Genomic DNA, 14,370 nt, shown 5'->3' with positions numbered 1-14,370 from the left:
GACCCGACTCAATTCCTCCACTGTTTGTCAAACGCTGTGAGCAAGCCTTAGCTCAACCTCTCACAATTATTTTTAATCGCTCACTTGAAGATGGTACATTTCCTCGAGAATGGAAAAAGGCTCGAAATGTACCAATTTATAAAAAGGGAAGCCAAGCAGATATATGCAACTACAGGCCTATTTCCATACCCTCATGTTTTTCAAAATTATTTGAAGCTACAATACTACCAACGATCACTTCTTTCACCGAGGCTAGTTTGTCTGATTATCAACATGGTTTCCGAATTGGACGTTCGACTTTGACTAATCTTGTGCCATATATTTCCGATTTATGCGAAAATGTAGACAATGGTGACGAAATCGATGCGATATATACCGATTTTAGTAGCGCATTTGACAAGGTGAATCATCGTCAGCTAATACAAAAACTTAGAAGATTTGGCTTTACGGGTTCTCTTTTGGAGTGGTTCAAATCATATCTTTCAAATCGACCGCAAAATGTAGTTGTAAACGGTTTTGTGTCTCGCACATATTATGCAGATTCAGGCGTTTCACAAGGTTCTCATTTGGGTCCTGAACTTTTTTTACTATTTATTAATGATATTACATCCTGAATCACTGTCAGAAATCTTTATATGCAGATGACTTAAAAATATACAAAATTATTAAAAACCATAGTGACGTCGCTCTAGTCCAAAAGGATCTAAATGAAATAAAATCTTGGTGTGATTCTAATAACATGACGCTCAACGCAAATAAATGTTTCCACATGAAATTTTCGCGAAAATTAAAACCTGTAGCTTCTAAATATGATATCGATGGTACCACTGTAAAAGAGGTAGGCGAAATTAAAGACCTAGGCGTAATTGTGGATAGCAAATTAAAATTTATTAAACATTATGATAGCATCTTAGCAAAAGCAGCCCGCATGCTTGGTTTTGTTTAGAGAAATTCTAAAAATTTTAAGCAGCCTCAAACTAAAGTCCTATTATACAACGCTCTGGTCCGTAGCCACCTTGAATATGGTAGTATAGTCTGGAGTCCTTATTATGTAGTGCATTCTCACAGAATTGAAAACATACAGCGAGTTTTTACTAGATATCTAGCATATGGCACTAGCGGATTTTCACATCGGCAACCATATGAACCACGTTTGCATAAATTTGCTATGACCACCTTAAAAAATAGAAGAACATTATTGGACTTATGCTTTCTGTATAAAATTATCAATGGGAAAATTAAATGCAACAGTCTTCATGATCGTATAACACTGAATGTACCATACAAATATCCTCGAAAAAAAATAACTAAGACTTTCTATATACCTCCCTGCAAAACCAATCTTGGGTTACAATCTCCGATGGCTAAAATATTTACTCAATATAATAAAATAAATAGAATCAAAGATCTAGATGTGTAAAATGATAAATACTTTGTTTTTACTAAAAAGCTAACAGATTCATTTGTTTAAGTTTAAATTATTTTGTTGAAATCTATACTAATATTATAAATGCGAAAGTATCTCTGTCTGTCTGTCTGTCTATCTGTCTCGCTTTCACGCCAAAACTACCGAACCGATTGTAATGAAATTTTGTATACAGATAGTCTAAAGCCTGAGAAAGGACATAGGCTACTTTTTTACTGGAAAAAAGGGTAGTAAGGGGGCGAAAATACGAAAATTTGTTCAAATCAAGTTAGTTTCAAAAATTCATACTAGATGGCGCCGTGCGTCTCTTACATCGCGCTAACGCTTGCCCAACATCTTTCTATAAGAGGTGGTATCATCATACATTCGAGGTTCTATTTTTTTCGATTCTTATTTCTTTTTTACGTTATTTAATAAGTCAGTACTTTATATTATATACAGTGACGTAACCTTAAACCTATCAATGATAAATAGTTTATGGGTAAAGTTGTGTAATTGGGGAGCTAAATAAGCTTTAAAATTTGGCATAATATATAAAGTTTAATTTAAAAAAATGAAATATTATGTGCACACTGCACAGCTATTTTGATTTAAGGGGTACCAGGGTTTTTTTTATAAAAGCTTTTGACACCAATTTTGTTGACATCGCGCGCTATAAACTTAAGTCCACGCGGACGAAGTCGCGGGCAACAGCTAGTTTTAATATAAGAATACATACATAATATTGTTATTAATGCTATGTAGCTAGCTAGCTGTCGTGTACATCAGATATAATACCAATTGTTATTTTAGTTGTAAGTAAAAAATGTATACGATGTGGCGATGACTTTATAAATAAATAAAAATAAAATATAGTGATCCACATAGATTAATGATTGTCCCGCGAGCGGCGCTCGCGCGTGGAGTTCAATCATTACTCGAAACGAATCACTTTTAAACTCCACTTTGCGTGCAATTCATATAGTGATTCGCTTACATCAATGATTGGAATTCCAAATTGGAAGACCAATCATTAATCGAAGCGAATCACTATATGAATTGCACGCAAAGTGGAGTTTAAAAATGAATCACATAATGATTCAATATATGATTCTCCAAAGCGACCATTTTAGCCCCTCTGTATCAGCTGAGCTAACTATATAAACCTGTCATTCTGATGTATCACATCTGGTACAGTTCGATTGCGTCAAATGTTTATTAGTTTTTAATGGTGGTATCTGTTTACGTAACCTCACTATTTATTTTAAACGTAAATCAATGGCGAGTGTTGGATTTTGTGTTTATGAAGCGGGAATTTAAATCAAAAGTAAGCATATTATGTCTGATTTATATTTATCTTGTTATCTTGGGTTGTTATTATAATAATAACTCCCCCATTACCGGTTTCATTGAAACCAGGCCAGTTACGCAGGAGTCATTTTATAGTGCCCAAGTATGTGCGCAGTACACTAGAGCATTCTCTTTCCTTACACTAAGAGATCAGGCGCAAGGCCGACTTGCCGACTTTTTACATGCCCATCCGACGCATGGATCATCTTACTTGTCAGACAATCGGTCGGTCACTGGTCAGCCTGCATTGTCCTAACCAAACTTGGAAATAACATGTTTCCACCGCGGGAATCGAACCCACAACCTCCGAGTCAAGAGCCACGCTCTAAAAGGTTGCTATCATTGGTAGTGTCGGGATTATATGGTTGTGACCGCAAAGGAAGATCTTCCGGCCGAGCGAGGTGGTATGCTCGGTCAGGCCGGAGCTCACGTGATTGATTTCAGCTGACAAGGTGTAACAAAAAAAGTGATAGTCCCTATAGAGTTCATTTTTTTTATGAAATAAGGAGGCAAACGAGCAAACGGGTCACCTGATGGAAAGCAACTTCCGTCGCCCATGGACACTCGCAGCATCAGAAGAGCTGCAGGTGCGTTGCCGGCCTTTTAAGAGGGAATAGGGTAATAGGGAAGGGTAGGGAAGGGAATAGGAGAGGGTAGAGAAGGGAATAGGGTAGGGGATTGGGCCTCCGGTAAACTCACTCACTCGGTGAAACACAGCGCTAGCGCTGTTTCACGCCGGTTTTCTGTGAGAACGTGGTATTTCTCCGGTCGAGCCGGCCCATTCGTGCCGAAGCATGGCTCTCCCACGTATGAGTATATTTTATTAATTAGGTAAAGTCTCAGCCCGATCGGTTTCATACAATATTTCATCCCCTATTTTATCCCCTTGAGGGTAGAATTGATCAAAATCCTTTCTTAGCGGATTCCCACGTTGTAACATCTACCTGCGTGCCAAATTTCAGCCCGATCCGTCCAGACTCCTATGGTTTGGGCTGTCAAAAACAAAAAACTTTCGATTAAGGATGATTTGGCACGTAGTTGGAATTAAAACCATAAAGTTAATATAAAGTTATATTAACTTTATGATTAAAACTGACACCGCCATCTTGTAAAGTGGCACTTGTCAAATGTCCCGCTACCTCAAATTGCTAGGTACCTAAATGACATCAAAGGATTATTTTGCAATTTGCATGCGGCTGAATTATGTAAGTCAGTAAGTATATATTACATTTATATTTTCAGAGATATCTGTTTCACTATTTCTATGCGCAAAAAAGCTGTAAGTATGTTTACGTTCAGTTGACGTTAAGAGGCACGACAGTAGACTTACTGCATGCCCGATTTATTTTAGTAGTACTTTAATAGAAGCTGAATTCTGGTACAGCATATATCATGCTTCGAGCCCAGACAGCAGACATTATGCGCCAGCAGCGTTCCAATGTCCTTGACACATATACCGTGGTTGAATTTGAAAAAGTTCACAAAACTGGTCGCATGCAAATTTGCTCTTTTTACCTGATTATTGCAAAATATATGTGATTTTGGTTGTTAATTTTTTATGTATGTATGTTATTTTAGCAATGACGTGTTAACAAATTAATTGAGAAAAATACTAATATTATAAATGCGAAAGTGTGTTTGTCGGTCTATACAGATAGACCGACAAACACACTCTGTTACCTCACACAATTGTTACCACTTTACGTCCAAATCGTCCAAACCATGGACATTGGACATACATTGAGCTACGGGAAAGGACATAGGATACTTTTTATCCCAGAAAGAATGTACGGTTTCCGCGCGAAAAACGAATTTTAGCGCAACGGAGTTGCGGGCGTCATTTTTAGTAAAATATAATATTTCGTAGTCAGGAGTAATCAGGAGTCTCACTTACAGACAAACTTTTGCGTTTTAAAAACATAAAAAAAATATAAACAATCTTGAGCAAGAGCAACTAATTTCAATTGTTATAATGACAGCATATCAATATTAATTGAGCGGGAAATTAATTTGAAATTAGAGCCCGCGCATTCGACACTAATAGGTAAATATTTGTGTGTACTCAGCCAATCCCATTATCACATTCATGTGAGCATTTAAACGATCAACTCAAAGGTTTATGTTTGGTATTTGAAAAGTATTTTGAATTTGATTAATGAAAAAAATTATTTCAAATAAAATGATGTTAAGTACGTTATATTTAAATTAGTTCTCTGAAAATGTCATTCGAAAGAATAAAATACAAACTTTAGGAATTCTCACTTACTAACGTAAAGTAGGAAAATATTGGCAGTGGTGGTGACTATAATTTACCACCGCTGCCACCAAAAAATATTCTTTGAAGATAATATTTTGACAATGAAACAAACACTAGATGCCCATCATTAAAATAACCTAGCTGTAAAATACGGCGCTCACTGTTGCGATTTTCTACAAGTTAAACGTATCATCCCTGCCAGCGCAAAGGGTTTTACTCCTTGAGCTAGTGGCGGCTCTAGAGGGCGGCAAACAGGGCCTTTGTGAGGGCCTTACGCTTATATGGACCTCACAAGATATTTTTTCGAAGACCAAGGGCCTCACAAATATTTTCCGCCCGGGGCCTCGCAATGTGTATGCCCGCCACTGCCTTGAGCCAAATGTCTAAGGTACAAAATTACCTGTAGTAGTTGAGCACCTGCGCGAAGACCCCGGGGTGCCTGTCGAAGAAGTACTCGTTGAGGACGGGGTCGTAGTTGGCCAGCGCCTCCGTCAGCCGCGAGAGCCGCGTCGCCGGGATCTTCTTCAGTGTCGCTTTATAGGTTTCGTATCTGGAAAGAAAAGAGACAATAACGTTAAATCAAGAAAAAACACAACCTCCCATTCAAATATTTATGTAGATGAAACTCTAATCTTTCAGCATTGAGCGGCTGATGCGGAACTGTAGCTAGGAACACGCTCGATAACGTCAGCTTTCAAACAAAGAACTAGATCAAAATCGGTGTACTCGTTTAGATGCTACGATGCCACAGACAGACACACATATACAAACACACAGACAGATACGTTAAACTTAACATTTTATACGTGGGAGAGCCATGCTTCGGCACGAATGGGTCGGCTCGACCGGAGAAATACCACGTTCTCACAGAAAACCGGCGTGAAACAGCGCTAGCGCTGTGTTTCGCCGAGTGAGTGAGTTTACCGGAGGCCCAATCCCCTACCCTATTCCCTTCCCATCCCTACCCTCCCCTATTACCCTACCCTCTTAAAAGGCCGGCAACGCACCTGCAGCTCTTCTGATGCTGCGAGTGTCCATGGGCGACGGAAGTTGCTTTCCATCAGGTGAACCGTTTGCTCGTTTGCCCCCTTATTTCATAAAAAAAAAACACCCATCTTTTTGGTCGGGGGTTAAAAAGTAATGCGTCGTTCATACTCAGCTCTTGGGCTGGAAAGTGAGTTGGGAAGTGGCCAGCGCAAGAATCTTAATAGCAACTCGCGCTGCCACTCGTCCGGAAATACTGCTGGTGACAGTTCGTTCTAGTGTTACAGTGCGCGGAAAAATGTTACGCGAAAAACGCACGGTGGAAGACTGCCACTTAGGTATCAAGGTGATGAGGATGGCTACCACTTAATGAAATATGCTTTTGGATTAAATCGACACACACCGAAACACCGTCCGTGTTACCTCTTCAGGTGACGCCTTGGTAATTTAGCTGTAGCGATTCTTCTCAGCAATGACTAAAGCTAAGAAATTAAAGGTCATTGTCAGTATTCATCATGTCTTTGTCTTTGAATTACCCATAGCATAACACGATTGGTCAACTTTTATAACACAGAATCATCAATCAAAAAGACCTTTGTAAAAAAGGGATTCTTATTTTGCCAACAGAGGAGAGTGATATAAGCTCACAGATTGTACCATCGAGGAAGTTGATTCCTATGCAATTGACAGACCAACGTTATTTGGTCGAATATGTCAATTCAATGTTAATTGTGATCTGTCAGCTGGGTTTGACGTAACGTAACCAAACTATTTAGGTCCCCGATTTGCATAGGAATCAACTTCTCTGATAGTACATAGATTGGTTCAAGTATACACTTTAATTTGCCCATAGCTTATATGAAATGTATTTATGGTTTTCAAATTACGTGACAAAAACCATTTTGTCGCTTACGCCCTTTACATTTTTTGCTGTTCCATTGCTTGTTTGCTTGTTTTCTATGAGATATGTTTTAGATAAGCAATCTAAAACATATCTGACACGGTTTTTTACTTTAACGCGGCGTCACCTTCACGCCCAAACCATTGATTTTGCTAAAATTTGATATGAAGATAATTTAAATCCCGGGAAAGCGCATAAGGCCAACAGCAAATTCATTCTAATATATACAGGGTGTAACAAAAATAAGTGATAATACTTTAGGGTGTGTACGTGTTCCCTGTAGAGAGTTCACTGTGAAAGTAGCAGCGCTGAAAGACCAAAAAATTTTTTCACTTTTGTATGGGCAAGGGTCCGAGCGTCACGAGTTTCCCCATACAAAAGTGAAAAAATTTTTTGGTCTTTCAGCGCTGCTACTTTCACAGTGAACTCTCTACAAGGAACATGTACACACCCTAAAGTATTATCACTTATTTTTGTTACACCCTGTATAAATTCATAGAAAATTGTACGGTTCTTACGCGACTAATGAATTTTGACGCAACGGAGTTACGACCGTCATCTAGGCTCTAGCAGCTACTAAAGAGTAAAAGGTCATCATACATGGAAAAGCCGAAAATATTTTCCGATAAAATTGAATTCTGGTTTAATATTGGAATTGATCTCCAAATCCGACTGAAAGCTAGGTCCAGCATAACCCAATCAGTTTCAGTATTTTGCTAAAAGCTTTTTTCAATCATAATATTATAGGGATTTAAGTCCTGTATTTAATATTTTATGTTCATTTCTCGGATTTGTTTTGGAATGAGAAAATGCGACTAATTTAAAAACCTGGGCCTCTATCATGAGCTCTTAAATCTATTCTTTTTACGTCCTTGTCTGACTGTATAAGGACGTAAAGTGAATGGATTTAAGAGCTCATAATAGGGCCCCTGATGATAATTTAAAATCTTCTGCTCACATAAAGGCGATTGTAGGCAAGATAATATCTACTTACCGATATAATATCTGTATACAGGGTATAGTGATAATACTTCAAGTGTCATATCAAAAGTGGGAGAGCCATGCTTCGGCACGAATGGGCCGGCTCGACCGGAGAAATACCACGTTCTCACAGAAAACCGGCGTGAAACAGTGCTTGCGCTGTGTTTCGCCGAGCGAGTGAGTTTACCCCTACACTATTCCCTTCCCTACCCTCCCCTATTCCCTTCCCTTCCCATCCCTATCCTCCTATATTACCCTATTCCCTTTTATAAGGCCGGCAACGCACCTGCAGCTCTTTTGATGCTGCGAGTGTCTATGGGCGACGGAAGTTGCTTTCCATCAGGTGACCCGTTTGCTCGTTTGCTTTCATTAAAAAAAAAGTTGCGCTAAAAGAGTAACTTTTTTAAACTTTTATACCAATACTACTCAACACTGAAAAAAAATCTGATTTGGTACATAATATCATTTCATATCGAGGTTGACTACTAATAAATATATGTAGGCATTTTATATTGATATCACACCTAGAAACTGAGAAATATGAATTCAAACTTTCTGTAATGTGGACGTAACTTTGATGCTTATGTAGCTGGTATTTCGAAAATAAAATTATTTTACAAACAAAACTTAATTTATACTTTAGTTTATTTGATGAACTTTTATTTGATAGGCGTGAATGTTAGTAGTCCTAACTTATTTTGTTACATTTTTGGCGAACTTCCGCCAAAATCTGGCCATAAGATTGATAAATTTTGGTTAATTGGATGAGTCCGATTAAATTATTTTGCTGCCGTAACACATAAAATTAGGCTTTATGAATATTTTCGTAAAACACTTGAACAAAGATAGTCCTGCATTACAATTTCTCTTGCAAGTTTCCAAAGTTTTGTTAGGCCATTTTCTCTATGATTAAGTGAAAATCGAAGTCAAAATCGAATCTTATTCGTAGGTAGGACGTAAGAAAGCTAATCGAAGATTCATCTATTACATCAACTTACTCTTAATTATACTAAAAAACAAGCAGGGGAAGCTTTTATTGATGTGACAAAGAATTTTCTCGGTGACAACAAATCCGCTGACTTTCGGCAAAAATACAACTGATGTTGGACTGTATCCTTAAAAAGGAATGTTATCTATACTAATATTATAATTCTGCAGAGTTTGTTTGTTTGTTTGTTTGAACGCGCTAATCTCAGGAACTACTGGTCCGATTTGAAAAATTATTTTACTGTTGGATAGCCCATTGATCGAGGAAGGCTATAGGCTATATTTTATCACGCTAAGACTAATAGGAGCAAAGAAATAGAGAAAAATGTGGAAAAACGGGGGAAATTATATGAAAGGGCTTATTTGAACGCGCTACTCTCAGGAACTACTGGCCCGATTTGAAAAATTCTTTCAGTGTTAGATAGCCCATTTATCGAAAAAGGCTATAGGCTATATGTTATCACACTAAGACTAATAAGAGCAGAGAAATAGAGGAAAATGTGGAAAAAACGAAGGGAGGCAAATTTGAAATTGCTTATCACAGTAATAATATACACTTTTCATGCACTTTTCCCACTTTTATTAATAACAATTATGTTTTACACGACCGGTTAACACCTGATGATGATTTTATCGAAACCGGTCGTGTAAAACATAATTGTTATTAATAAAAGTGGAAAAAGTGCATGAAAAGTGTATATTATTACTGTGAAACATGAATTTCCACCAAGAAGTTACGGTACATTCAATATCATATATGAAATTGCTTATTATCTTAAGAAATAAGAACTACTGGAGCAATTTTTATGTTATTTGGCAAACATGAAGAATAGAGCACGTGAAGGGACAAAGGCTATTTTTTTGAGGAAAAATGTACGGTTGCGTGAAATTCCTAAATTACGCAAGCAAAGCCGCGCGGAACATCTATATATAATAAAATCGTAGTAAAGTCATTTTTTTTTAATGAAATAAGGGGACAAACGAGCAAAAGGGTCACCTGATGGAAAGCAACTTCCTTCGCCCATGGACACTCGCAGCATCAGAAGAGCTGCAGGTGATGCCGGCCTTTTAAGAGGGTAATAGGGTAGGGAAGGAAGAGGGAAGAGGGTAGGGATAGGAAGGGAATAGGGGAGGGTAGGAAAGGGAATAGGGTAAGGGATTGGGCCTTCGGTAAACTCACTCACTCGGCGAAACACAGCGCTAGCGCTGTTTCACGCCGGTTTTCTGTGAGAACGTGGTATTTCTCCGGTCGAGCCGGCCCATTCGTGCCGAAGCATGGCTCTCCCACGAATAAAATCATTCTCATCAATTCTGTACATTGAATATTTTTGTACAATAATTAATAATACTTGGGATGTGATCTACAATGCTAACGCGGATGAAGTCACGGGCATCAGCTAGTATCATATATTATGTCATTTACTTACTTCGTATTTAAACTTTTTACCTGAAAATATGGGATCAGTTAGCCATGAACATGGGAACCGCTTTCATGAAGATACGGTTTTTTTCCAAGATGGGGGCCTGTTTTGCTAGCAGATTACTGTTGGAGCCTTATTAGTGAATCTCCAGGATCTTAATACAAGCGTAAAGCCAGCTGCACCAAGAAATCTTCCCCTTTTTAATCAAAACATCAAAAAAACCTAACGGATGAGCTTGATTTTACTAGAAAATCATGTTTGAATCTTTTTCATTTATCTTGGAAATGAGATGTGATCCAAAAATTTTATTAACATATATATATTATACCAATAACAAGGAATTATAATTACATAGTAAGAACTCAGATAAAAAAAAAGTTGAAAATTTGTTGAGTAGTGTTATGTATCTGGCAGCGACACATACAAATTACAAGCCCTAAAGTATTACCACATTATTTTGTTACACTATGCATAATGTTATTTTATATCTACATAACGTATAAAGTACAACTAGTATTGTACAAAATAAATAGAAATAAAAGCAATAGAACGGATGCATGGATTTGATTCATGTGATGTTTCAGTTTGAAAATGTCGGATGTTCAAGATTTACAATTGAAAATATTATAAGTTTTAAATACTTCTCACGTTAACAAAAATAACGACGTCGTACGATGTCGTGTCGTAGTTTTTTACAACGCGTGTCGTAGATTCCCACGACGCGACGTCGCATGGTGAAACGTCGTCGCGTCGTGTGTCCCGGCTCTTAGTTACTCACTCATAGGTCATAAGCTACGAATAATAAATTGGAATAGTAACTGAATAAAAAAATGTTTTTTTTTTATGAAATAAGGGGGCAAACGAGCAAACGGGTCACCTGATGGAAAGCAACTTCCGTCGCCCATGGACACTCGCAGCATCAGAAGAGCTGCAAGTGCGTTGCCGGCCTTTTAAGAGGGAATAGGTTAGTATAGTAAGGAAGGGAAGGGAATAGGGGAGGGAAGAGAGGGGAATAGGGTCGGGGATTGGGCCTCCGGTAAACTCACTCACTCGGCGAAACACAGCGCAAGTGCTGTTTCACGCCGGTTTTCTGTGAGAACGTGGTATTTCTCCGGTCAAGCCGGCCCATTCGTGCCGAAGCATGACTCTCCCACGTATAAAATATGTGTGAATAAATAAAGTAAATAAACATCCATATGTGTGGCATTTGGGGACTGCCGCGTTAAAACAGCATTTTTTATCAACTTATGCGATTAATATCGCATACGTCTAGTTGCACGCACACAAACACCGCGTCGAAGCCTGGCTACGCTGCACCGACCGGTTGGAGTTATTAGATTTTTTTCGTTACGAAATTTCTTGATTCAGTCGCCGAGGTCAAAGCTATAAAAGCTATGTAATAGCTTAATACTGGTTCCAAAAAATGCACACCTAAACTTACGCAGTAACTGGAGTATGAGCGGTCAAAAGTATGAGAGTTATCACTTATCGCTCTATACTCTTTTATGCCAGTCAGGCGAACACAAAACATTATACTATAGTGTTACATAACTATAGCATCTGTTACATACAAAGATTATTAAGGACGCTAAAACAAAAATGATGACAAAACTTAGCAGGTCAGTACGAATATCGACGTTAAGGACATTAAAATAACATTAAATATCAGCACGCCTTGTACAGTGGCGGTTACGACGCTCGCCGCTTTCTTGATACCGGCGAAAATGTATGAAGAAATTTGAGAGCGTTTCTTATTTTTCTTATACTTAAATGGAAATGTTATTTATTTTTATATACTTAAAATATTTAGCTTTTCGTATAGGGAAATAAATAAGCAACAATTTTTTTGTATATTTATTTTCCTTAGTTCAGTGTATGTAGCTATAGTGGTACCTGATACGTGGGAGAGCCATGCTTCGGCACGAATAGGCTGGCTCGACCGGAGAAATACCACGTTGTCACAGAAAACCGGCGTGAAACAGCACTTGCGCTGTGTTTCGCCGAGTGAGTGAGTTTACCGGAGGCCCAATTCCCAACCCTATTCTCTTCCCTACCCTCCCCTTTTCCCTTCCCTTCTCATCCCTACCCTCCCCTATTACCCTATTTCCTCTTAAAAGGCCGGCAACGCACCTTCAGCTTTTCTGATGCTGCGAGTGTCCATAGGCGACGGAAGTTGCTTTCCATCAGGTGACCCGTTTGCTCGTTTGCCTCCTTATTTCAATAAAAAAAAACCTACTCACACCCCATTTTTTTAATAAATTGCGATTATTGTGATGGTAAACGTATTTATGTGAAAATTTTGTATGTGGCTATACATTTTTTATGGTATAGACGTGGAGATGAATATATTATCTTTCATTTGAAACCAAAATATCCTTCAGCGTGTCTCCTGATTCTTTAAAATAGTACCTGAAAATCGCTGATATTTGCGAAAGAATGTGATAGCGTCCTTAAGGCTTTTTATAAAACAAAAGATTAAGAACATTCCTCTAGAAACTTTTAATAAACTCATTGCTTCACAGCTGCACTTACATTTTGTATTCTACAGTATAATATTAGTGCCTCATCACACTGGCGATTAGCGAGCGATTTGAAAGCGACGCGACTGCCCAGCGCACACGCCGCGATTGCGCGGCGTGCACGTCGCGACAGCGTAGCGTCGTCGCGGCGTGGCGTGGACGCCATTTTGTACACTCGTCTACACAGATTATTATTATATATAGTAGACTCGTCTAGGGAGTGACGTTAAAATCCATTTTGCTGCTGAGTGTCCAAAACGCCGAAGGCAAGCTGCGTGCACGCCCCGCAACCGCGGCGTTATCGCCGCGTGTGCACTGCGCAGTCGCGTCACCGCTTTCAAATCGCTCGCTAATCGCCAGTGTGATAAGGCCCTATTATCACAATAGACATAACTACCAGTAGTTCGACTGCAAAGAAACGGACAGGTTTCAATATCTGTCAAATTCGTCGGGTTTCACTAGGATTATGAACGGAATGTGCCTCGCGCTGGCTGATATGATTTATTTTTAAGTATTTAAAATAAAGATTTCAAAATTGGATTCTGTCAATTTTAATCGCATGTGCCAAAACACAAACAACAATACGACCAAAGAGGAACACGTCCAGCGCAAGTTCAGCGAATTTTTTTTAATTCATTTTTTTTAGTTCATAGTTTTTAATTCATATGTAAGAATTTAACAACCCTAGCGACGATTTTCGTCATAATACGACAAATTTAAAAATTTCAACATCAGTTCTAAGTCGGCATACTCTATCATTATGTCTACTCTGCTATTATTATGTTTTCTGTTGCAAGTTGCAACACAATTAATATCTTGTCTTCTCTTAACAGTGAAAAGGAATTATTTTTCTTTTCCCTCTTTTTTTAGAAGCTAGAATTTACTAAAATAATTAATACTAAAAGTAGCATCTACTTTCTAAGAAAATTCATCAAGTCTTGCTACTTGATGGTTTTCTTTCCAAATATAACTTTTAAAAGACTTTAAAACAATCGTACATTTTTCTGGGATAAAAAGTTTCCTATGTCGGTTCCCGAGACTCAAGGTATCTCTATACCAAATTTCATCAAAATCAGTTAAGCGGTTGTAACGTGAGAAAGTAACAGAGAGTAGAAACAGATAAATAAATCGACAGACGGACACACTTTCGTATTTATAATATTACTAGCTGTTGCCCGCGACTTCGTCCGCGTCAGTAAAATGTGATAACAAAGATAATAAAAAAGAGAAAAAAAAACCTTTTTAGGGTTCCTATATAGAAAAAATGAAATATATCCACCTCCTTTTCGGAAGTCGGTTAAAAAGTAGCCTAAGTTATTCCTTACTACATCAGCTATGTGCCTAAAATGTCCCGTCAAAATCGCTCCAGCCATTTCAGAGATTAGCCGGAACAAACAGACAGACATACAGACAAAAATTGTAAAAAATGTTGTTTTGGTGTCTGTACCCTATAAACATTCATATGCATGTAGTAAAAAACGGTTCTTTCAATATTACAAACAGACACTCCAATTTCTTTTCATATGTATAGATTATTAGTAGATAATTGCCGTTCTTACGGTTTT

At 38.1% G+C, this 14,370-nt stretch overlaps 1 protein-coding gene across 1 annotated transcript in view; it reads right to left on the bottom strand.

The window, feature by feature from the left end:
- The window catches only part of LOC121735435 (potassium voltage-gated channel protein Shaw-like), a 231,603-nt gene that overhangs the window by 189,478 nt on the left and 27,755 nt on the right, over positions 1-14,370 (bottom strand). The window contains exon 2 of the mRNA XM_042126270.1: positions 5,413-5,562. Coding sequence (XP_041982204.1) covers positions 5,413-5,562 — 150 coding nt within the window. The remainder of the gene's footprint in view (positions 1-5,412; positions 5,563-14,370) is intronic.

The sequence above is a fragment of the Aricia agestis genome, chromosome 17 (genome assembly GCF_905147365.1).
Source record: "Aricia agestis chromosome 17, ilAriAges1.1, whole genome shotgun sequence".
Classification (NCBI taxonomy): Eukaryota; Metazoa; Arthropoda; class Insecta; order Lepidoptera; family Lycaenidae; genus Aricia; species Aricia agestis.
The sequence above is the reverse complement of the archived record's forward strand: the minus strand, read 5'-3'. Positions and strand labels throughout refer to the sequence as shown.